At 40.7% G+C, this 24,940-nt stretch overlaps 2 protein-coding genes and 1 long non-coding RNA gene across 3 annotated transcripts; 1 reads left to right on the top strand and 2 right to left on the bottom strand.

The window, feature by feature from the left end:
• Window positions 1–8: 8 nt before the first annotated feature.
• NDUFA5 (NADH:ubiquinone oxidoreductase subunit A5) lies at window positions 9–4,290 on the bottom strand. Its single transcript, XM_048300424.1, has 5 exons — window positions 4,203–4,290; window positions 3,173–3,217; window positions 1,603–1,719; window positions 810–875; window positions 9–233 (listed from the first exon to the last, which is right to left on the bottom strand). The coding sequence occupies exons 1-5, from the start codon at window positions 4,275–4,277 to the stop codon at window positions 132–134; spliced, it is 405 nt and encodes a 134-aa protein (XP_048156381.1). The 5' UTR covers window positions 4,278–4,290; the 3' UTR covers window positions 9–131.
• Window positions 4,291–9,238: 4,948 nt separating this feature from the next.
• ASB15 (ankyrin repeat and SOCS box containing 15) lies at window positions 9,239–17,866 on the top strand. Its single transcript, XM_048301888.1, is given in 12 exon segments — window positions 9,239–9,263; window positions 11,677–11,736; window positions 11,833–11,964; window positions 12,370–12,528; window positions 14,535–14,688; window positions 15,326–15,499; window positions 15,855–16,020; window positions 16,023–16,215; window positions 16,218–16,256; window positions 16,259–16,390; window positions 16,393–16,421; window positions 17,735–17,866. Coding segments are annotated over 12 exon segments (1,395 nt in total).
• A 123-nt stretch (window positions 17,867–17,989) lies between these two features.
• On the bottom strand, window positions 17,990–24,723 carry LOC125325109. The gene is made up of 3 exons (XR_007203206.1): window positions 23,991–24,723; window positions 21,882–22,059; window positions 17,990–18,932 (listed from the first exon to the last, which is right to left on the bottom strand). It is a non-coding gene; the product is annotated as an uncharacterized LOC125325109 (long non-coding RNA).
• Between the last annotated feature and the right edge of the window lie 217 nt (window positions 24,724–24,940).

The following is a 24,940-nucleotide window of genomic DNA, read 5'->3' on the forward strand; positions in this document are numbered from 1 at the left end:
GCTAAATATAAGTGGACAAAATATATTTTAATGAAGTGATTATCTTTAATTTAAAGACAACTGTCAGTAACAATAGATTAATTAATTCATTTTTTCCTTTTTACTTTCAAGAGGTTACACCATTTTGAAAATTATATTGGCCATCTCCACTGGTCAGAAGGAGGTTCTTCAACTAGAGGCTCCCATGGTTTCCACTGTATCATTTTTCTTGCCAGGGACAGCTCATTTTCAGCCTGTTAATAAACACCATACACAAAGTCTTAAATTCTATACCATTGCCAAAATATTAAATTACCTGTATTTCAGTTAATTACCTAAGTGATGTCATTATCTACCATGATCACAGACTACCACAAATTTCACCTCTAAATATCTAAGGAACTGTAACGTTTTTGGGGTTTGTTTTTTTAAAAAAATGGCATCACCCCCAAACAGACAGTCTGTTCAGCAAGACTTCCCCAATGACAACTTCATGGTATTTTCCACTCTATTTGGATTATGCCCCTATGTTTTTCAGTCCTCTTCTGCCCTTTTCACCAATTTAGACTCTGTAAGAAGCAATGTAGGTATACATGCATATTTATAAGCATAATACAAGAAACACTGGTTAATTTTTAAAGTTTTAGCATTGCCATCCCAATCACAACAGGAAAATTAGTTTTCAGGTTTTTTTTTTTTTCTGTTTCACTGTTTGTTTTGCAGCAAAGGAAGATACACAAAACTGCCAATTTTATGTACAGAAGCTCAGCAAAAGGAAGACTAAAAAACACCTCTACATTTGTACTTCATCCTAAATTTCCACTCATTACCTGTACAATGACTTCTTCTATCTGACCACTATTCAGTTTGTCCTGCAGTTTTTGCACATCAGTCTCCTGTGTGTTCAAATACATACAATAAAATGTTTTAGTGAGAAGTAGAAAGCCCATAAAAAGCATGAAAACAGTATTTTAACCAGATCACACTCCAGTCTTTCTCAGAACTACTATCAAATTAGCTGGCTTATATAATTTTACATTATCAAAGAAATCTCACACTCATTTGTTACTGAAAAGCAAACATCAAACCCTCAATGATAAATACAAAGAATGAATGCTATTTAATGAACCTAAAGAAGTATTAGCAGATAACGGCTTTAGTTTATATCTTGGAAAAAAGTCTTGTTCTTAGATTTTTATAGAGTCATATGCAACTTTTCAATTATCATCTTAAACACACAAAACCAGTATTGCACAGCTTAATATAAAAAAGCGGTTTTAAATACTGAACGCAAGGATTGTTCTAAGATACTACATTGGCCTGAGCACATACATTTTTCTGTGCAAGTGTGTGAAAATTACCACTTTTCTATGAATCTTTCAAAAAATATATGTTTGCTTCTAATTTTCACAGATCATCAGCAGGAGATTAAAAATTCCTTTAAATATGCCATCAAAATATCCCAGTCAATAACAAAAATAAACCTCGATACTTCAATTGTTTCTGAATTGATAGCAGAAAGTTACATGTGCACCTGAGAAACAGCCAGGCACTCCAAAAATCATTTTTCTCATCCTATGAAATTTTTTTATGTGCCTTATAATGAAATAACACTGCACTTACTTTTTTCACCAACTCAAATCGCTCGTTTACAATCTGCTCAGTGTATTTCCTATAAGCTGCATCTTTGGGAATGTTTTGCAGGACACCAAGGATTTTTGTGTACAGTATTCGCAGGCGCTGAAGTGATCACAAGACATGGTTAAAATACACAGCTACAATTATTTCACTTCTTGTCCTACTAAACCTACTAAGCTACTATTTATACACAAAATATGGTATTCAATCCAGAAGTGTAAGATTAACTAAGAATTAAGTCTGAGCCACTGAACTCCATCTTGGGTGAAACAGGGATTTATCAGGACTGAAAAATTACCATTGCATTCCTCAAAGTAAAAAGAAAAGGAAAAAGACAGTTGCATTCTGAACACACTTGATGCAAAATGAAAAAACAATATAGGCTGTAAAGTGCTCTTAAAAAAAAAAAAAAAAAGGCAAATTCATGTCTAACCCATCAGATACTGAAAATTTACCTGAGGAAGATACAAAGAGATTATAATGGAGGTTTTTTTGTCACTTCTCCTCATGCTGATGCAAAGTTCTGAGTAACAAACAGATTTAAATTAAACCTAAATCTTTTATTGCTGGATTTAAATGCAGGGATAAAGGACATATTGTGGTGAATAAACTGACACTTTTGGACCAGGTAATTGTGTCTAACTGACAAGGAACAGATATCCTATTGGAACAATACAAAATAGAAGCAGAATACTAAAAGAAATACAAGGAAGAAAAAATAGGAAACAAAAAGAAGACTAGCAAAGAATCTGAGCTTCAACTAAAGCATTGTCTAGTACTTTACTCTTGGCTTTAAGTCACTGAAAAAACTGAAATGTAGTAAGCTCACCCAGCAGGTGTCTGAAACGGCTGTAGACTGAGCTGGAATAATTTTTACCAAACAGTAGTGATTTTATCAATGGTTCTTTTTGACAACATTCTTAAGTATTGGAGTAAAAAGCATTTTTGAAACAGAATTGTTGTATAATAAGAAATTTCAGAGTGGAGAACTGAAGTTCTTTACTGAAGTTCTTTCAAAGCTAATGCCTCCTGAATAAGCATGATGTGGCAAACATACACTACTGAGCCTGAGGAGGCAAAAAGAAAGCCACATATTGCTACAAGAACCACCTAACGCAGTTCCTGAGTACCACTGAATTCCCATCTCAGCCCTGCTTGCCATCACAGGGCCTTGACGTCGCTTTGCACCACATGGCTGGCCTCTATCATCTAAGATCAGGCTATCCCTCTAGTATAAGTTGTTTCAGTGCTTGGGTACACCATGTAGCAAAGCAGGAAAAATCTTTTTGCCTGTGAAGTAGAAATTATATTTATGAAGAACTGAATTTAAAGAGTTCTTTGTTTTGGCATTACTGATGAAAGAAATCAAATATTGGTTCATAAAATAACTTACAATGATACGCATTAAACCTTTATCACTGTGGGCAGTTTTACTAGTTTAATTAAGCTAGCACCAGATTAAGATACACAGCAGACCTACACATGCAAGCACGTCACAAAAACCTTAGATCTCACTGACAGTTTCCATTAGTACAGAACAAGATGTATGACATACCTCATGAGGGTTCTCAGCTACAGCCAATCCTACAAGTCCAGTGGTCTGCAGAGAGAGCATAAACATACTTAACACAGCTAAACATCATTTCCACACTCATTATTTTGTTTTGACTCAATATGTACCTGACAGGGACCATTCTGTAACACCAGCCCTACCTCCTGCCATATCCCCATTATCTCAGAGTTCCAGTGCTCCAAGAGGGAGCAGCTCACCTTACCAGAATCAGAATCATAGAACATCCTGAGTTGAAACGGACCCACAAGTATCACTGAGTCCAACTCCTTCCCTGCACAGCACCATCTCCAAGAGTCACACCATGTGCCTGAGAGCACTGTCCAAACGCTTCTTGAACTCTGTCAGGCTGGTGCTGTCACCACTTCCCTGGGGAGCCTGTTCCAGTGCCCAACCACCCTCTGGGTGAAGAACCTTTTCATAACATCCAAACTAAACCTCCGCTGACAGAGGTCCTGTCATTGGTGACCACAGAGATCAGTGGTCAGATCTGCCCCTCGTCTTCTCCTCATGAAGAAGTTGTAGACTGCCATGAGGTGCCCCCTCGGCCTCCTCCAGGCTGAACAGACCAAGGGCCTCCGCCACTCCTCATAGGGCTTCCCCTACAGGCCCTTCACCATCTTTCTTGCCCACCTTTGGATGCTAATAGCTCAGTATCTTTCTCAAATCGCGATGACGAAAACGGCACACAATACTCAAGGTGAGGCCGCTCCAGTGCAGAGCAGAACGGCACAATCCCCTCCGACCGCCTGGCGATGCTGTGCCTGATGCCCACCAAGTGGCTGCTGAGGCAGCTCCGGTGCCCTCGCCTCCTGCCGCCCCACACCGCGAGCCCGCCGCCCCCGGGGACCGGGGAGGGGACCCGGGCCCTGCGCTGCCCTCGGCCTTTCCCTTGCAGGGTGCCCCGCTCGCTCTCACCCCGCGGCTCGTACACCCCCTGCCCTCTCCCCAGAAAGGACGACCCCGCGCAGCAGCGGGACCTGGACACGGCTCAAGGCCCCCGGCGGCGCCTCACCTTCCTCAGCGCCCCCGCCATGGCCGCGCTCGTGGCGCCCTCAGAGGACGCGGCGGAGGGCGCCGGGCTGCGCATGCGCCGCAGCGGCCCGGGCCGGCGCTGTGCGGAAAGGGGGGCGCCGGCAGCGCCGTGCGCGGAGCGGTGCCTCCGGTGATGGGATCGCTCAGTAAACAAAAAACGCCCTAGAACACAAACAGACAGAAAATAGAAAATACGGAACTTAATTACGGGCCTTGAGATAAGAGACAACGGGACAAAAGAGCAGTGAAAAGACAGTTTCAGTTACTGGTAGAGGTGAACAAGATGTTAATTTGACGATCCAGTTGGTCCTCTATTAAGTCTTATGCTTAGTTGCTAACTTAATGGGTGAGTTTTGCGTAGTGAGTAATACCTTGTAAGTTTATATCTTATTCTGGACAAACTTTTCTTTCTAATTCCTTTGCGCTGCTCTTGAGCTCCTCTTTCCCATAGCTGGTAAGCAAACTGAACAGACCGAATTTCAGAATGTCGTCGAGTTCTGCCTGGATGCCAGTCCTTTGGGGAAACATGCACTTCCACCAATCTGCAACTAAACCAAAGTGGTTAATACAGTTTACGTCAGAATTCGGGGTTTGTGTTTCCCCACTTCTGGGTTCTTTGCAATTGCGCTGGAAAGAGCTGAAGTTTCTTTCCAAGGTACTGAAGTTCTTTCTCTTTGCAAAATGACAGTCTTTAAAAGTTTCTCCCTTTTCTTTTTTGGATCAGCCCGGTATTTTCCCCTTGTCTCTGATGGTCCAACCAGATGATCTCTCTCCTGACCACACTAACAGACCACAGCACAAATTGTTCTGTGCCTGGTGATCTTTTAAGGCAGCATCGTTCAAAAGTAGTTTTGAGTGACTGTTTAGACAGCCTAAGCACGTAGGAGTCCTTGCCACATCCTAACAAAGGGTGAAAAACAGTAGGCCGTGTTGATGAAAATGTTCATGAAATCAATCCCAGAGTGGTACTGTGAGAAATTCTCCAAACTGGTCAAACCCTGTTTCAATAGATGATTTATTTTAAAACATAACAAAGCTGAAAACTACAAAGTATTATCAGTGTACAATCAACAAGTCCCTGGCTTTGAAAACAAACCAAATAAAACCCCTCCAAACCACCCAGACAGTATTTCATTTTATTTATTATCTGTTTTACACTGGGGATACTGTTAGGAGTATTATCCTGTCTGTTAATATTCAGTATGTAGGCACCCTAGGAATGCCTTGCTGTAGCTCTTCGTCCCATGTTTTTCTCACCAATGAATTTGTCTCAGGGTATTTTATTTCAAATTGCCATATGATTTGGTATCTGGGCAAAACTCTTCTATTTATTCAGTATGAAACATAATTGATGGATTTATATGTAGTGATTATGTAAGAGTGGAATCAGGCACTTTATGCAGAATGCATAATGTTATTAAAAATATCTGAAAATCAAAGCAATACCATGTCTGTAATGTCGATATGTACTAATTCTGATGGTGTCCTGGTTATGTAAAGGAAATGAAAGGACTGAAAGTAAGTAATTAAAATATTTGTGTTCTTTATATGTATTATAAATATGTATTTTTTATTTTTTAATTAGATAAGAATATATTTCTGTTCATATCATCTCTTAGCCAACAGTAGAGCAGGATCTCAGAATTGTTTCTGTCTGCTTCTGTTAGACTGGGTTTTTTAGGGGCATGCCACTTTTAGGTCACACTGGCAAAAGAAATTGCAGTGAATATTATCATTAAATGTTTTTGTTGTTCTTGCGTTCAAAGATTGAAATGCATGTAGTGCCTTAGTTAAGCTTACACTTTTATGGTTCTATAAATGCAAGTGAATCGAGAGTCACGGAAGAGTTCACAGTGTAAAATTGAATTTCATTAGAACAATTAAAGAGAAGTTGGAAGTTTGGAGGTTTTTTTCAGTTTGTTGTGTACCCTTATTGTCTGTTCATTATGGTAAAGATGGTAACTAATCGGTTAAATTGGTTAAAACCAGAACATGACCGAGGTTTTGAATCAGTGATGTTTCCAGCTTCTTCCTTACCACATGCCTGGGTTTAGCTTGCTGGGTACTGCTGTTCTTGATCTTGCTCTGGGGTTATTCTGTATTTTCATCACTGCTGTCTGTGGTACCATGCCTCCTGCTTCTTTGCCCAGTTTCAAGTTATTAAACTAGTTAAATAAGTACTGTAATTGTCTGTCATGGTATCTCTAAGGCTTTCCATCATGTCAGCCTCAGAGAGAGAGATCAGTTTTTGGTGATGTAATATGGTGGGGTCTGCAATTAGTTAAAGGCTAAATCTTCTCAAATTTGTTGTGATTTATGTAAATATGCTCCCATATTTTGTTAACGTAGCACTTGAGAATAATTGGCAAGTCATTAGTTTTCTTAATGGGAGTTGTTTAACCAATGGGGGCACAGATAATCTTCTTGTACCCCCAGACCTCGTGTTACATTTGATGAGATTTTAGAGAAGTCATGTGTAATACTTTCCTGAGGGTCGAGTCTGCTTATGTTACAGTTGTACAAGGTCAGACCTTAATTTATCTAGCAACTGCGTATTTAATTTTAGAAGTATCACAGGACACCTCAGCTTGCAGGGCACCAGTCCTGGCTGTTCAAAATGCAGGCCCCAGAGTAACACTGGCAAGATAATGGGTTGAAATGGTGAGACTGTGGTATGCTCGCCAATTAGACTAAAAGAAAAATAGTTTAAAAATGTAATAATTAAGAAACTGAGTCCAAATTTAGATTGCTAGTAATTATTTTGTTGCTGTGAATAACCTCTGTGCATGCTTAAGGGCCTTCTATTTATAGAGTAATGCTAAGATTGTCTAGTTTATTTTAAGGATAAGAAATTAGAATAACATTAACTCCCACATAAATTTATGTGTTTAAAAGCAATGAATAGTTGATACACTTCTTTCCAAGGAAGGATGCAACTCCCATGATTAGCAAGTAGTTAATATTTTTTACTAATGAAAAAAGAGTAACTTAGAGAGAAAATATTTTTTCTGTTTTAAGTAAAACATCAAGAAGTAATATCTAGTTTTTCAGGTATGAATATAAAAAAATATAAGAAAATTACCAGGCTACTCAAAATGTTGTTTAATGAAAATATTCTTTGTAATGTAAAAAACTAAAACTCATTTAGAATAAGGATTTGCAGTTGTTTCCTGTGATCTAGTGTGTGGGTCTGGCAATTGAGAAACTGCCATGGGTGAATGGAAGAAGATTTTCCTGCTGAGCTTTTTAGCCTTTTCATTGCCACATCACGTAATGTAGCAGGGATGTTTCTGTTGCTGCTCAGAGTACCAGCCATGCTGTTACGTTCCCCTGTGATCCTTGTGGAACATCCATGCTTTGGTCAGACCTTGTCACCTCAGCACAGTGTATTACCAGCAGTGATATAGCAGATCAGGCTCTCGAAACGCGTGTAGACAGACCCTTGGCAGTGTGTCCAGCACTTGTGCTCTGGGGAGCTGTTTGTGGTACACCTACTCTACCCTGTCACAGTGACTTGCTACCTTACTAGCTTTCTCATTTCACAGTATATGAATTTTTGTGGGATAGGACGATTGGAAAAGAGTACGCACAGCACTTCTGAAACATTGCTCACCTGAGACCTTTCTGGTTAAGTTTGCGTTCAAGAGCTTTATGATGCCTGTGGCATTATCAGTCAGGGGAGTATAGCAAAGCAGGAGAAAGCTGACCACATGGGTATGGAAACTGCATGACCAGAGAAAATTTTCTGTGATGGCCTCTGAACTGATTTATTCCTCTGATTTTCTGGAGAGAAAGGAATGGTAGAAAGGAAATACATTTTAATGAAAATAAAAGGATTTTATTACTAAACAACTATCTTGCTTAGTGTTCTTAACTCTTCTTGGAAACACTGATGTTGGGAGGGTATTGATCATCTGGCAGGACTAGACCGTATGTGGCCGTACATTGTTACAAAGATTTTGTAATACGCTAAACTGACTTTTTTCAGAGAGTTTGCGGTGTGAGGGTTTGATCTAAGGCCTGTATAAATCTTCGTGAGCTTTCTTGGTTCAGGCTCTGGGGTAAGTATGATATGATGGGCTGTAATATAATAATTCTCAACTCTCCTAAGGACAGCAACTTAGTAGGGCTTGCATGGAGGTCCATCCATATGGATCCAATAGGGGGATCATGATTCATTAAAAAAAGCTTTATCAGTGGCACGAAACCTTCAAATGGAGGGTTTTCAAAATGGAAGGTGTGAAAAAAGGGAAGGTAACTTCTGTCTTAGAGCTGTTGTGGAGGAAATGAGATTATGAATGTTGTATATTTTTTCCTTAATAAATTATCTTATGTAAATCAGCTATTTCATTAGGAGCACTTCTTAGCTGCCAACAAAATATTAATGTATTCTAAAATGTACTTTCCTTGTAGCTGATGGCAGGCTGAGGTTGTAGTTATGTTCATTAATGTATACTTCTGAAACTGTTAGTCCAGGAGAGGTTTTATCTTTGCTCTCTAAAAGGTTTATGAGTGTACATAACAAGAGTGTATTTGTGAGTTAAATGATGGAAGCTTTAAGGTGCCATCAGAATTAGAGAAGTGTTAATGAAAATGAGAGGAAAAATGCATAAAAGAACCTTGCCTCAGAATTCTCCTGCCTGTCAATGGAGTGCATTGCCCACAAGAGATGAGGGAGAGTGATACATGTGTCCACATTGTGATGAATAGTTCATCATATGTGTTAAATCTTTTTTTAGCCTGTTATGCTATAAGGTTGACTATGGACACAATAGGAAGGAGCAGAGAACCTTCAGAAAAGCTTGTCCTTTATGAACAACAAAAAGGTCTGTTCTTCTAAGCCCCAAGTGAAAAGGTGTTCGTGAATATTCTTTTGTTATTCTTGGACTCCTTTGTGTTCAGAGATGGCACTCAAGACCAAAGTTGAATATTTTTTCCTTCAGAAAAAATGGGATTGAAGTATAGATTTTTAACATTTTCCTTCAGATTTTTTCCTTGCAGTTAAAAACCCAGGCCATGGTTCCAGTACACATTGAAAGAGGTGAGAAACTGTATGTCATAGGTTAGCAAGCATTGTCCCGGAAGGGATATCCTTGCTAAGGGGTGCTTACAGTTTCCTCTGGGAACTGATAGAACCTATCAGCTGGCCAGTTTGAATATGGACAATTCTTTAAGCCACTTAAAGTTGTTACCACCTCTGTGATCCACACTTAAGAATAGACAAACTCCCCCTCCAAGCTCTCTCTCGTTTCCGGCGCTGGCACAGGTGGCTGCGGGCCCCGTGTGGGGGCCAGCGGGCCCGGCCAGGCCCTGCTCGGGCCAGGCCAGGCCGGGCCGGGCCACGGCCATCCTGGAGCCGATGGACCTGTTCCAGCCGTGGAACCCCCCCCTACTGCCTTGCCGTGAGCAGCCGGAGCGGCTCGGCTCTCCCCCCTCTCCACTGCGATAAAAAAAATTCAACATTCCAGCTGCAAAGCTGCAAGGCCGAGGTGAGATTAACCCTTTTTACTGCTGTGAAGAGCTGAAAACCCTAGGGAAGAGAGAGAGGAGATGCTTAAAGCTGAAATTCTGTTGTGAAGCTATGATATATCAGAGTATCCCGTTGTAATTCCATGAAGATATGGGGGGTGGAGTGTTCAGCTCGTAAGCAAAAGCACCTGCACTGAGATAGGCAGATGCTGACGCAGCTGTAATTTCATGAGAAGTTTGGACAGGGAGAGATGAACCAGATGAGGACTTTTGCTCCAAACGGGAAAGGAGAAAACCTCAGTTCCTAGAGATGCTCCCAGAGATAGTCCTAACAATGAAGATGAGGAAGACCCTTTGCTCCCAGGGAAGGAGAAGGGCCTCTGTTTTTGTTCCTGAACGGCTCAACCTTAAAATTGTACCCCAAAAAACTTCAAGAGTGGACCCTCAAATGCGGGAAAACCAATCGCTATCTGTGTGTGACCTTGAACAAGCTGCATGTCGGGGGAAAGGACTCACACGCAGGCATAGAGACTCCTCTTCCTAAATGGACTGAACGATATTTGGAAGTGGGCGGCTGTCTCGTTGTGATACTGTTTTCATAGCATGAGCAAGAAGAGACTTCTCTTTCTAAATGGACTAAACAAGGTTATTATGGCAGTGGTAAACAGACTGAACATCTTAAGGGTTGTCTTTTCACATTGTCAGTGGGAGAAGGGAGGAAAGTGGGAGGAGGAGGAGAGTTCTGAAGGTGGTATAATTTTTTTTTTTTTTTTCCCCTTCTTTTAGGTCTGTTAATAAACTTCTTTATATTCTTTCAAGTTTGGTGCCTGCTTTGCATTTCTCCTAATTCTTATCTCACAGAAGATAAACAGTAATGAGTATTTTAGACCAAACCACTACACTGTATTATGTGGGGATCTGAATCCGAGAGACCTTTAGTTTCTGAGTCAATCTGACTGTAAGCCCTTACTAATTTAATTTTGGTTTGCAAGCTTTATCATAATATACTAAGTAGTAAGGTATTTGCGGATGGGATTATAATATTGGCTGTGGTACTTTGAGTGACTTACTGCTTACAAGAGCAATGCAGAAACTAGTCTAAAAAGAAACTTGATGAATATTTCCCCTTGAAAATAAGTTTCAGAAGATTTCTTCCAAATAGCATTTCCAATGTTCCTTCTCTATTTGCAGAATGACTAGAACAATGATCCCTCTGTGAAAACCACACAACAGGGACTTAGTATAATTGTTTAATATTTGTTCAACACTTTGAGGATGATAAGTGTTCAGTGTGGTAGAAAGAGCACATGACTGCACAAACTGTGGGAGCAGTAGTTTAAAATTTAAAAAAACCCGATTCAACAGGACAAATGTGTTAAGCCACTAAGATTGAATCAGAGAAACGATCAAAACCCAAAACTCATTTGGAAAAACCTAGGTTTTTATGGCTATGCATATATTAACTGAAAGCTTTTTTCCTTCTGTGTGTTTCACAATATAAACGACTGCATTTTACACTTCAAAAACCTAGAAGGTGTTGTAAAGAGTGACATTCCTGACCTTCCAGTTAAAATGAGAATTTACTAGTAAGATGGTTGGTTGATGTGACATGTGAGGAAAAAGCATGGTGAACATAAGCCACAGTTACAGCTGGTGATACGAGCAGACTGAATTTAAGTTGATGACTACAGTTAAAAGGTTTGACATACTGTGTTGCTAATCCACTGAGCATTTCAGTGACTCTCACACCTTGAAAATAATAGCTGGCATGGCTTGACCATCACCTGACCTTCTGCACCAAACTCCTGTGAATGTCCATTAAACTTCACAGCTGCAGTAGTGCAGAGTCCAAAGTCCTTTGTCTTCTTTAACAGACTGTGCCTTGGCAGTATAAAGATAAAGCAATATTTGTGACTGTGGTTTGCTTTGGGGGGTTTTAACATATTAAGGACCATTAAAAGTGATAATTAATAACATGTGATGAGACCATTTGATTGTATCACCTGGTGAGAACAATAGGAAAATTGTAACATCCATGAAGCAAGGTAAAACAACTAAAATAAAATAGTCCCTTTGCAAATCTGAGCTTTTGGCATATTATTTTTTCAACTGCATCATGTTTATCTGTTCGAGTTTCTAAGGTCAAGTATCTGGGCTTCAAGAGTTTGTGAACCTGACATGTGCTTTGGAGGAAACTGATCAAAGAGAGTGGCTTCCACTGCCTGAGGTTGCAGCTCGACCAATTCCACAAATACTTGAAATCACTTTAGATGGCAAGTAAGGTTAAAATAGCCCATAAGATAAGGGGAGCAGCAAAGAAACTGAGAACAATGAAGACACCAACAGGCTAGAACTAAAAAAGTATGACCAAGTCCTCCATGAAGCCTCTTGCTTGTGTTGTTTAAATGTTCAGGCAAATTTTCTGGGTTTGGAAAAGTTGCATCGATTTACACCAGCAAATAACTTGGACCATTTTTAACACTTTGTTCAGAAACTTGTACAGACAAAGCAAAAATTACTATTCAGCATTCATTGTGCTTGGCAGTACTGGTTAGGTAAACATAATTACAGGTACTTTTCATAAAAACTTAGCATTTAAGGATTTCTGGTATATGTATATGTGTTAACAGCCTTGTGCTTTAATTTTGGTTTATCTTTTTTCACTCTGTTACCTCTAGCATCTTATAAATCAACATGGGAATACAAAACATGCAATGGAAAAATAGCATTAACTTTGGCAGCAAAAACTAGCTGTGTGAAAAATGTGCAAATGATCCTGGAAAAGGGTATTTATCCCAGTACCATAAATTACAAAGGAGAAACTCCACTTCTTCTTGGTAACTGCCTTCTCTGTCTGGGTTTAAGCAACATGACTAACAGCACTTCTTCTTTGTTCAATACCCAGCCCAGCACTCCTGTTGGCTTGTGTGGTTTAAATGCTGGTCATTACTTTAGATGAAACTAAATGCCCAACACCTGGTGAAATGTACCCAGCATTTTGTTCAGCACTCATCATGCTTCAGGTGATCACTCAGCTGATCTTTAAGATGCTCCTTGTTTTAGGTGGTTGCTGAGCTGCTGCTAAGAAAAGGGGACCAATTTTTTTATTCAAGGTACTTTCTCTGTACGGTCAGGTGCTACCTTTATCAACCTGGTCCTATTCAACCATCTTATGGTACAAGTAGAATACAAGAATAAGCTATGGTTTTAACTGGAATGTACTTTTTCTGGAGGTTAGTGGAGATTTTTGGTTTTATCAGATGGTTTCTTGAGGAGTAGGCAGGTACTTTGAAAAACCTCTCATCTCATTTCCCTCCCCTCTTGTGCTGAAAACAAGTTTCAACTGCACTGTAATACCCCACTCTAAAGAAAGATGATTCCTTTGGAAGATTTTATGCTATTGGTAGACTTAAGTGAGTTTTACTGTACATGAGTAATTTAGCTATATTAGCTTCCAGTTTCTGTTAAATGTCAAAATATCTTCATGATTCTGAAGAGAATAAATCTGTGAAATTAATATGAGAAAATGTAATGTATAATGCAATTATCACTATTGAAATATTCAGTTATCTAACTTTTTATTAACTTTCATCCAATGCAAATACTGTATTACCATTTTAAGGCCCTGAGGCATTTATAAGGCATTCTTCTGAAATTTCTTGCTTTCAGTTCTTTTCAATAATTGTAAGTCTGTGAAACTTCAGCTATTTTCAGCCATTGCTTTTAATGAATCCTGCAAAGAGTTAACTAGAGCTGCTGAAAAAGATCTTTCCCCTTATAATGAGAATTTAGTTTCCTAAATGTTTCTCTATACAGTATAAACTCCTGAAAGTGAGGTCTGTCATCAGTTTATTTTTTATGTGATGCTTTTTGTGTTTTTCTGTCGCTTAGCACTGAAAATGTGGATGTAGATATTGCTGTACATCATGCATTTCAACTGTAGTTTCAGTGAAATAGAGGATCAGGTGCTTAACACTTAATAGATGATACTCATGATTTAGTTACTCCTTTTAATTTTAAAACTCTGATGAGAGGTCTCTTTAGTAGAAACGTAAATGCTGAAGAAGTATCTGTCTAGTGGGATGATCTGGGCTTTCAGGTACATTTGGTCATATTATACTTCAAAGCAGTTGTGGGTAATTATGAAGACTGTTGCCTCTTGAAAACCTTCTTATATAATGGGACATTCACAAAAGTTAAATTTGTTAACCCTATGGTGCTGATCTCTCTCAGCTGCTCCGCCAGTGAGTGATCTGCTATTCCAAAGCAGAAGTTCATTCTTTTCAGAAGTAAAATAAGACTATTACTCAGCATCACGATTTAATATGTAAATAATTTGCAAGAGTAGTTATCCATGAAAACCATGGAACCTCAAAACAACAGCATATGGCCTTTAAGTATGGCACATGTCAACAGTACTTTGGTTGACGACAACGACAGAGTACACACTAGGATTTGAGCTGCCAGGTGAGAAAGAAAGTCACAAGTGGAATTTTCTGGGATGCCGTAATGTTTGCAACAACTTTAAAAGTAAGGACCATATTTGAATACTATGTGATTTTAATTTTTGCTTTTCTTGTGATATACCTGCTTCTGGATTCTCAGAATCAAAGTGGCTTTTACCTTCTATGCTCCAGACTGAGGCAGTTTTGAGCTCGTATTGGAGTACCTTGATTTCCCAAGCAGATGACATTACTGTTTATTTACCATATATTGGATTCTCATATTTCTAGGACTGGAAATCTTTTTAATTTCTTCTTATAGAAACATGAGGAAAAGCTTTTCTAAAGCTTAGAAAAGCTTAGAAAACTCACAAGATGTGCATAGATAAAACATTGCTCAGCAATGCATGAAGCTGCAAAACAGAGATGCACAGACATTGTTGATCTTCTGACAAATGATGGAAATGTGAACATTAAGGGTGAATATTGAGTAACACCTTTAGGGCTTACGGCTGAATGTGGTCACTGTAATGTGCTGGAGCATCTTAATCATAACCCTATGTAGTCAGGGAAAGACAACTACACCTCTGCACTGGCATACATCTTGCTTGACTGATGAAGTCTTTCAGGTGATTATGGAAAAGGAAAGAAGGAGGAAATGACCTAGAAGGAAAGGAAGCACAGGTGAGTGTTTTTGCTAGACTGGAGTGATGCTTCCATTTTTCCATAATGCGTGTGAGAGGAGTGGCAGAGTTGAAAGCAATTAATTTCAGTCAAGGAGAGATTGCTATACGTGCCCTTCTTGCCCTTCTATATTTCTCTCTTTACATGCCCTTCTTGCCCTTCAGTGTTTCTCCTCACTCCATCCCTCCCTCCCTCCTATCTTTCCTTCCACATATGGAATTATATTGGTATTAATTAATGAAGTGTTTTTGAAATATGCCAGTTTCAAAGTGCTCAGTTGCCATTCTTACAGTCAAAGCAGAGCCCACTCAGGTGAGCACTTGAACTTGTATCTGTACACCTCTTATTTTGCCTTCGAGTTTTATATTTGCCACAAAAAATACTTCTTGTTTTAGTAAAGTTTCAACTTAAATATATCTGATAATAAGGAGGAAAGTACTGTGGGTTTGTTTTTATGATGATCTACAAATCACTTTGGATATAAATATAAGTTCTGTATCCTCCTTTGAGGTGGAGATGTCAAGACCTTAGCAGATGATTGTGCATCAGTACTGTTTAAAACAGCTGGAGGACGTAGTCTAGGCTGCATAGCTCTGCTTTTGGAATATGGAGGAAGTGGCAATGTGCCTAATGAGGCAGGACTGCTTCCCATACACAAAGTGGCTTGTGAGGGGCATTACCTGTGAGTATGAGCTTGGACTTTACATTTTCTCTAAGAAAAAGTGTGGCACAAGCTCACATCAGAGATGGCTGTGGTAAACTTGGAAACATATTTATATAAATTTATATTTTAGAAATACCTGTGTTAGATTAGATTTAATAAACTTTTATTTTTAGCATAATCAAAGCAAAATGCAAAACACTCTCCTTAGAATTAAGTGAAAACCACTGAAACAACTTAAACACAACATCCTATTTGACAGTGCTCAAAACTGGTGTTCCTGTGTTTTGATCTTTTGTAAAATGTCTAGTTGGTAATTCAGAGTATAGCTGGATGAGGGTTATTTTCCTCATGCAAGGAAATTACACCTGCCTAGTTTTGTTCACTGTTTTTTTGGGGCCAAGAAGTATCTTATTGTAGCCACAACCCAAACAGCTCACTCAGCTGTAGATGGCCAGAACCAGTTTCTAGAGCTCGTCATTGAAAATGGTTTGGATGTCAACACTCTCTTGACCGAACACGTAACTTCAGATACTTACAATCTGAAGGAAAGGTGGATGGAAGGAAAACTGCACTTTACTGTGCTGTTTCTAACAGTGAGATCCTTTGCACCAAAATATTGCTCAAAGCAGGAGCAAATGCAAACAAAGATCCTTTAAAATGTGTTTGTGTGGCGGTGAGAGCTGGCAGCCATGGAATTGTAAAGCTACTCCTATCTTATGGAGCAGATGTCAACTGCTAATTTTGTTGCTTAATGATATGCATTTCCCCAGTGCTTTTGGTATCCTTTGAATGGTGACATGATGCTGAGGCTGTTGCTCAGCCATGGATATAATGTAGAGATGTGTTTGGACTTCATGTGTCAGGGTATCTTTAGAAACTCTTCTGTGCGGGCAGCTCCAGAGCACGAACTTTGACTATTTCCTCAATAAAGGATAAACTAGTAAATACATACCTTCCTTGCTTCTCTTCACTTTGCTCTTTTCATTAGCCAGAGTTAAACATTCTAGTTTATTGTGTAGAATTAACATACTGGCAAAATCCTTTTTTAAAAACACTCTAAAAATAAAATAGCCATTTCTCATTTTCTACTCTGAGATAGAGAAAATGATGTATGTAGTGTGGTTTTATATTTGCATTCATGTAGGTTACGGGTGTGGGTTCGGCAATCACGGTGGGCGCCAGACGTTACGGGGGTTCTGGGGTCCTGTCGGGACGGCCGGACGTAGACGGTGACGGATGGAGACGAGAGATCTCTATAGGCAGGTCTTGGGACACAGCCGGTTTATTGTAAAGGGCGTGGGTATTGGGGCACTGCTCAGAGCTGGTAGACTCAGCTCTGAGCAGGCCCAAGAGAGCAAGAGAGTGAACGGGTGAGAGAGAGAGAGAGAGAGAGTAGGAGCAAGAGTAGAAGTGGAAGAGAGAGCAGGAGAATAGAATGGAAGAGAGAATGAGAATGTCTGAAGTCCTGGTTACAATACAATAAATCATCTTCTGTACTGAATATTCTAATTGTCACTAACCAATCTAATACAAGATACAAATCCTATAGCATTTACATACAGCCTATAAGAGTTCTTATATTACCATAGAGTGTTACATCTTAACTTCTAAAAACTACTCTTTGGACCCCTTCTGCTGAGCTAGTAGGGTCTGCTCTGACCCTTGGACCTGTTTGCAAGCAGAGGGTATTGTTCCATCAAGAGGGGATTACTTCAGTCGGCCATACCATTGTTTTCTAGTTGTTCAGTAACTAAGACCTGGTATTTCAAAAGTGGCTTTCATTTCGATGTTGCCTGTAGTTTTCATATTCCCAAAATCTTTTGTCAGGCAATCATATTTCCAAGGCTTTCCTGTTTCATCTTCCCCAACACATTCATATATTAGAGATTTGGGAAGGAAATTTTAAGAAATAATGAGGCAGGATTCTGGAATTTCTGTTCCTTTCCTAACCAGTGGAGTAAATGTGTTTCCAGAGAAGTATTTCCGTTGAACAAAACAGTGCCACAAATTACAGCAAATTTTTTTTTTGTTTGTTTTTGCCTTCAGGCCTGTTTGCATAAATGAAGGGTTCACAAAGGTTAAACATGGAAGAAAATGGCTTTTAAAGTAACCTACCTAGGTATCAATTTGACTGTTAAAGTCCATTGCTAGGACTTTGTTTAAATTATCTTCTGTAATTGCTTTAAAGTCTGTTCTTTTGGCATTCCTCTGCACAGATTTTGGAATTATGATTTGATATGTTCTCTGTTTCAGTTCTGTGAGTTTATTGCTGTTCCATGATTGAAGCATTTAGCTGGAAAAGTGGTTTCTGTTTTTGTAGATTACATGGATTATGTTCCTCTAAGTATGAGAATTAAGTTTTTCATAGAAACACAGGAAGAATGAAGAGAGATACCACAGACTGGGTAAATATCTAACTTCCAGTTAATAATGTTAGAATTTATTACAGGAAACTTTAATTACTTATGTCAGGTAACATTCATCCAAAGTGTTGTAGCATACTTCACACATTAAAAATCATGGTCCTATATAAAATTCTTCAAACATCTAAATGATTATTTTTAGGTATTTTTGCAAAGTGTTTGCTCCCAGGTACAACTTCTGTATGTGCATATTTCAAGGCTTGGCAAAATTTAAGGGACTTTAGGTAGGCCCTTTTAAGCAAAAAGTAGATTTTGATGTGCAAACAAACCAGGAAACCAAGCAGTATATCCCCTTGGTTAAGCAATATTGTAACTTTAATTATGGTTTCTTCAGAGTTGTGGCAGATCAGTGCTTGAACAGACTCACCCTCAGTCATGCTGCCATGCACTGCACAGTATGCTTCTGCACATTTAGAGGAAAAAAAAATCTGACAGAATAAATTTAAAGAATATTTAATTCACAAAACTCCCTTTTGGAGTTCTACCAAACTCCTTTTGTTGTTCTACCATCCCTTCCATCTTGAGGAAAGAAAAAAATACAAACCCTCCCAACTAAGAAGATATTTCAGTTGGTGGATGTCGGGTTTACGTAGGGCATAATCCATTTAGCTAAATCCACAATCATCAACTGATTGGGTTGGAAGGGACCTTAAAGATCATTTAGTTCCAACCCCCTTACCATGGGTGGGGACACCTTCCGCTAGGCCACGTTTCTCAAAGCCATCTCGTTGAATGCTTGGCCTTGAACACTTCCAGGGATGGAGCAGCCCCAACAACTCTGGGCAGCCTGTTATTTGAGAGATACGCTGGTTATCACACACACACATATTCACACAAACCAAAGCTGAGCTCCAGTATGCTTCTGTCCTGCCCCCTAAACTGGCTCTCCCTGTTCTTCAGAATTTCTCCTTATTTGCTCTATGTCATTGTCATATGAAACCTCACTTCTGAGTCAGAGATGTAAATTCCACTTCCAAAGACAGCTGTATCGGTCCTTTGTGTGTCTGGTCTTCTTCATGACAGATTCACTGGAGCAAATGGAAAAAGTGAAAATTACTAGTCTGGGACACATAGAAGGTTTAACAGGAGGCTTAATTCCTCCTTCTGCCCTCAGTAGGGCTACTATTGATGTAGCTTTCTGAGACATAACTTCTGGGGGTTTTGCCAGAAATTTTGACCAGGATGAAAAATATTAATTTAGTCGCTTGTGAAAAATTTCTAGGCATCTGGCATCTGGGCCAGGCCCTTGATAGAAGGATGCCCCAGGTGACTGGTGCCTGCAAGCATGGCCTGAGCACAGAGTGCCCAGTGAACCCAACACAGCTGACTGCAAGTCAAGGCTCCACTGGCCAATATGTCCTAGACATACCAGGATAAATACATGTATGCTTCATAACCTATAAACTGATATTTCTTTGTGGGAATTCCTAATCAGAAATATGGCGTTAATCATAAAAAAACCCTTAAATTGTGGTAGTTTTAATGAATACAGTGACCACAATGCAAGAATCTGGGTAACTGCATATCTGATACACTATACTGCAACCAGCAAAAGAAACATGATCAAATAGGGCTTTAGACAGAAGATTTTAAATCCTTTCTGTGGCTAGAGCCAAATTCCATTAGTAATTTTAGTTCACGGGCAAAGGTTTATATTTAGGACTTCATACAAGCATCAGGCAATAGCCACATTGCCTGCAGCATCAAAGTATTCAAATCTAGCACTGAGCATTGCCCCAAGTGTTTAAAATACCATGAACTAGTTCTCTGACTATCATTAGGTAAGTTAAAAAGACGTGGTCTTGGTTGTGTTTATCTCTTAATCAATACAGCCAGGCCCTTTTTGTTGTTTGGTTGCCTGTTATAGGAGGTGGCCTAATACTGGTTTAAAGCTTTTCTGTCCTTCCCCATTGAAGCTGTTCATTTACTGAAGACTTCTGCCCACCCTCCCTTCCCTCCTCCTTTCCCCCCCTCTCCTTCCCGCGCCCCCCTCCCCCAGCTACTAAACCAAGTACAGAATTATGAGAAAGTGTTTCATGTTTTCAAGGCATCTGTGAAGTGAATGGAGGGATGTCTCGGTTTTGAAAGACAGGTGTCTGCTAAGGAAGGCAGAGGCCCCCCTTGAAGTGGCAGATATAACCCCTTTTCCCTCCAAGTTATTATATTTTGAAATCAAGGGCCTTTAGGCAAAGATGTGGGAAATAGGAATAACAGTTCTTTACTATATATATATATGTATATAACCAGTCAAACAAAACAACAACAACTATGGCAGTAACAGCAATCACAAACCCAGTCCCAGCCTTCTCGGCTGTCAGGCCCTTTCCCCTCGGGTGCAGTTCCGCTCGCAGCCGGCAGGGGCGCTGGCGGCTCCCGGTGAGCAGGGCAGGTGCGATGGTTCCCCCGCGGCTGCAGGGGGCGCTCCGGAGCGAGCTCGGGAAACCCGCGGCTCTGGTGCCCTGGGATCCCGGGAAGGGATGGGACAAAGGCTTCACAAACCCCTGGGCAGCTGATCCCGGGCTCTCAGGAACAGCAGGCTGGAATGGCAGGGACGAACGCAAATCCCGGGTGGCAGACGAGATGTATCCAGATGGGAAAAAACCACGGAGGCCCAGGCAGGCAGGGCGAGCAGGGCTACAGCGTAGCGAAAGCTCGAAGCAGCAGCGGGGCAGGACAGCCACAGCTCGGTCTCCAGCAGGGCAGGGAAAAGCGGCTTTTGGGGTCCCGGCGTTGCTTCCAGCAGGAAGAAAGAACGGCCAAAAAGAAAGCAGCAGCAGCTCCTCTCTCTGCAGCTTCTCTCTCCGGACGCTCAGAGCGAACTGACCCCACACCCAGGTGTAGACAAAGGAGTAGCCAGGCCCGCCCCACTCCCCTTTTTGTCTTTCTTAAGTACAGCTATTTGTCCCCTAGCAACATGCGTATGGGAGAAAATTCCTTTAACAGGAAAACCTAAGACTAAACTAAAACCCCAACAAGGGAGAAGCAAAACTTTATTTTAAATGAAATACGAGGTGAGATAGTCATGGAAAGGGAGCTGTTTTCCCCAGGTCAGGTTTATGACCCAGCTACGAATTGAACAACTCTTTTGACTCCCATATTTTGCAGCAATACTACTTCTGTGGACTTGACTAAATGGTGGTAGGAGCAGGAAATGTAAGTGGACCAGAACTGGTGGTTGTGTGAAAAGAGGCAAAGGCAACATCCCCAGCTGGAAGAATAAATTGGTAGGAAAAAAAACCTTCTTATTTTCTCTGCTTGGACTGTGATTGAACCCTTGCACCACTAGAATTTAATTTTCTCGACTATTTGGGTGTGTCTCACAGGCTGTTCCACCGCAACCCAATTCCATGGCATGCCCACCCCCGGGCAATGTTGTCTACAAGTAATTAAATGCCCTGGCACTGATTCAGTCATGCTGTGGGATAGGGACTCCTATCGATTTGGGAGCAATGTTTGAAACCAGAGGTATAATTTGGTTTCTGTTTCTCATAAAATCTGACACAAGCAGCTGCACCAGGCTGATGAGCTCTCCAAGGAGCCAGACATTCAACAGTGGTTACATCAGCCTTTTCAGCACCCGTGGGATGGACTTTGTAGCAGTGAGTGTTTTCAGAGCTCGGTGAAAGAGGGGACCACAGCCATGAGTCCTGTATATGACCAGCTATTCCCTGCAGAAGCCATAATGTTATGTGTGGGTCATCCATAAAACTCCATGCACTGACTACTATCTAATTTTGGGAGCTGGCATGGCAGAGCTTGTTCTGGTGGGGGTGAGGCTGAGGTGGGAGGTGGGCACCAGTTTTACTGTTTCACTGCCGCAGCCTGTGTTCTGGCACAGGCTCCAAGTGCCTGAGCTGCCCTTTCTCAGAATATTGCCGTTAGTACAGGAGTCACACATGGAAAAAGACAGTCACAAAGTCACAGGCTCTTTTGTGTCTACCTTGGGGTAAGGTAAAGGGATTTTTTGTGACCCTTACTTGGGGCAGAAGAGCCTTCTAAAATATCCCTGGTTTGGCTATGGCTTGCATGAACATAAATTTGTGATGACTTACCTCTATAGAACAGGTCTTATCTCTTCTGCTTTTCCATCACTTCCAGGGGCTGGAACATAAGTCTTATAAGCAATGGCTGAGGGAGCTGGATTCTCCTGAAAAGCTGTAAAAATATATTAGTGAATGGCTAGTAGTCATAGGAATGATGTAGCAGTGTAGCTCTGCTGACATGTACAATGTATTTATATTTAATTTTCAAAATTCAAATTTTCAGTAGAAATCTCTACATTTAATTGGGCAAACCCACTGCCGTTTGTCCACATATTTTGTGCATGGTAGATATTACCAGAACTCCTGTTATCATTAATATGGACTAACAAAAAAAAACGCCAGCTAAAAACCCAACTTAATTAAAGACAGTAAAGTAGAGAATTTACCTGGTTAGTACTGCTGCTTGTATTTAATTCCCTATGAAGTATCTAACTTGTTTATATTTCTGGCATCTCCTTTTTAAAAAAAAAGTGACAAAGGAAATGCTAAATACAGAAGTAAGTACCTCTTTTGCTCTCTGTGTAAAAAGAAATAGAGTCATTTTTTAAATTGAATGACAAACCATGGGTTTGGCTAAGTTACATGAGAGAGCTGTCTGGGACTCAGGTATTAACAAAGGATGAAATACATGCAGTTTTTGTAACCGCTTATAATTTAATAACTACCTCATATGGACATGCATATTACAGTGTATTTGCAAATACCACCACAAATAATATAGTTCTTACATTGGTAGATTATACCTTTTTATTATACTTTATTTTTTAAAGAGTAGGCTAACTGCATCCTATTGAAATTGCCCTTCCAAATCCCACTTTTTTTTGTACATACAGCAGTTCCTCTGTTACTTTCTTTGCAATACAGTGGCCTCTACTTCCTTTCCAAACCTGTTGAGCAATATTGCGATGTAATTCCAAACAGCTGCTGTGGTCACCCTATGTCTGTACATCAGTAGCAAGTGAAACAATTTCTATATATAGTTTGTAAATCTGTTGGCAATGTTTGTAAAGCAGACTGAGATTCTTCCTGAGGAATAAGAGCAGCTATGTGAAAGCAAGAGCATTAAGACCCTCCTTGCGCACAAAGCAGTTTATCTTTTTGGTGTGGCAGAAATGAGGAAATGGCCAGACTGCAGAGACATGAAGAAGCACTTGCGTTGGGCAAAACCCTGGCAGGCATAGTTTGTGCTGTCAAAGATAAGCAGGTTCATCTCACACTGTTATTATAGAACATGACATTGTACTGACACAAGATGATTAAAAAGTATTAGCTGTGTAGGAAGGAAAGAAAACTGGGAGTGGGAATGACATTTATTCAGTAAGATTTATTTTTCCCTATTGGCTTCCTTATTTTAGTGTGATTCAGGTATGCAAAAGGAGCAATAAACCCCGAGTCTGCTGCACCTTTGGCACCCAGCTGCATCCTCTCTGTATAATAAAATAGACCTCCAGGATCCATGCATGAAGGTGCCTGTGCAATGTGAGCAGTGAGTTTTCTTTCTTTTAATTAAAGGTTGAGAAATTTGTTAGTTCAGAAATGCTGAACTCAGATGTATTTTTTCCCCCCAGTCCTTCCCTGCAGTCAGGTCGACCTCTTGACTCCCCTGCCAGCCTGCATCCTTACTGTCTTCCCATCAGTAGCACTATCAGAGCCCACTCACTTCTTCACTCACTCTTCCTCTTCTGTCTTGATAAGTAAAGGAACCCAAACACCCCCACCACCGAAATACATTAGATTAGTGCTTGCTCTGTGGCTTGTTGGTATATGGTGTATAGTTATGTCCCCAGCAACTGTTGAGAAAGCTGTTTTCAAAACTGATCTGAGCAATAAGGCAGCCCACATGCACATGTTTTTGAGTGAAAGCTGATTACTGTTTGTGATGGTCTGAGTTGTTAAACTACAGCTTGGACATGGAATCTGCCCTCCTGGTAGCCTAGGGTGTGTTGCAGGGAATCTGTGGGAAAAACCTATCTTTGATTGAGGATGCTGAATCTGATTCCCAAGCAAAGACTGGTTTTGAATGAGGGTCATCTTTGCACTTACCCCATTTTTTGTTCCCCCAGCATGGCTGACAGAAAAGATCTTTTTCTTCTGTGTGACTCCCTGTTTACAGCACCACCCGGAGAGATGGACTGAACAACAGAATCATCTGGCATAGAGAAAAGCAGCTGAAAAATTGTTCCTTCAAATGCCTTCAGTGCATGCTTCATCCCATTTTCTCTGCTGATACCACTGTTAAATGTAGATGATGACGCATCCTTTTCAGGCACAGTACCGTGCGCACGATTTTCACAAGTTATGTGAGTCTCCCAAGGGTAAGAGCTGCAGCTTGTCCCATCAGTCTGCCTCGTGGCCCTGTGTACTTGCCAGGCTGCTTGACCCTGTGTCTCTCCAGGATGGTTTGAATTCTTCATTCACCCTGGGCCTGTACACTCAACATACAAAAACTGAGACACGTACAGAGATAAATAAATAAATACATATATTGCTATAGTGAGAGGGGGGGAAGCAGCAGGCAGTGAGGAACACGAGGGCAGGACAGAGAGGACGTGCAAGGAGGAGTAGGAAGGAGAGGTCAGCAAACAGGCTGAGAAGTGGCTGAGAACAGTGAGGGGCTTGCAGGCAATGCAGGAGATGAGGGGCCTGCAGGGCCAGGGATGGAGAAGGCAGCACAGCAGCAATAAGGCATGGAGAGAGAACTCAGTGGGGGGCCTCAGGGTCTGCTTGAGTGGATGGCAGGAGGGAAGGAGTTGGTTGAGGAATGAGGCTTGCAAAAGTGATGGTGAGAGGCAGGAGCAGCAGCACTGCAGACAGGCAGCAGAAGACATGGGGAAAGCCCAGCGTGCTGTGGTGCATTGTTTTTAATGTGCTCTATGGCAATTGGCCCTGTTCCTGCAGCGTGGGACTGAGCTCAGTATGAGCCAATGCATCTGTCTGACAGGCTGTCCTCGGGAGCTGGGACTGAAATAGCCACTGTCCTGTGCCTGAGGACA

This window comes from Corvus hawaiiensis, chromosome 4, assembly GCF_020740725.1.
Source record: "Corvus hawaiiensis isolate bCorHaw1 chromosome 4, bCorHaw1.pri.cur, whole genome shotgun sequence".
Taxonomy (NCBI): domain Eukaryota; kingdom Metazoa; phylum Chordata; class Aves; order Passeriformes; family Corvidae; genus Corvus; species Corvus hawaiiensis.

What these genes read in the sequence shown, in the direction of transcription:
- NDUFA5 (XM_048300424.1), bottom strand. Translation starts at nt 4,277, where the DNA reads ATGCGCAGCCCGGCGCCCTCCGCCGCGTCCTCTGAGGGCGCCACGAGC. An exon ending in GATTTGAGTTGGTGAAAAAA is followed by an intron (nt 876 to 1,602) that starts GTAAGTGCAGTG and finishes TTGAACACACAG; the next exon opens with GAGACTGATGTGCAAAAACT. An exon ending in TAGAAGAAGTCATTGTACAG is followed by an intron (nt 234 to 809) that starts GTAATGAGTGGA and finishes GTTTATTAACAG; the next exon opens with GCTGAAAATGAGCTGTCCCT.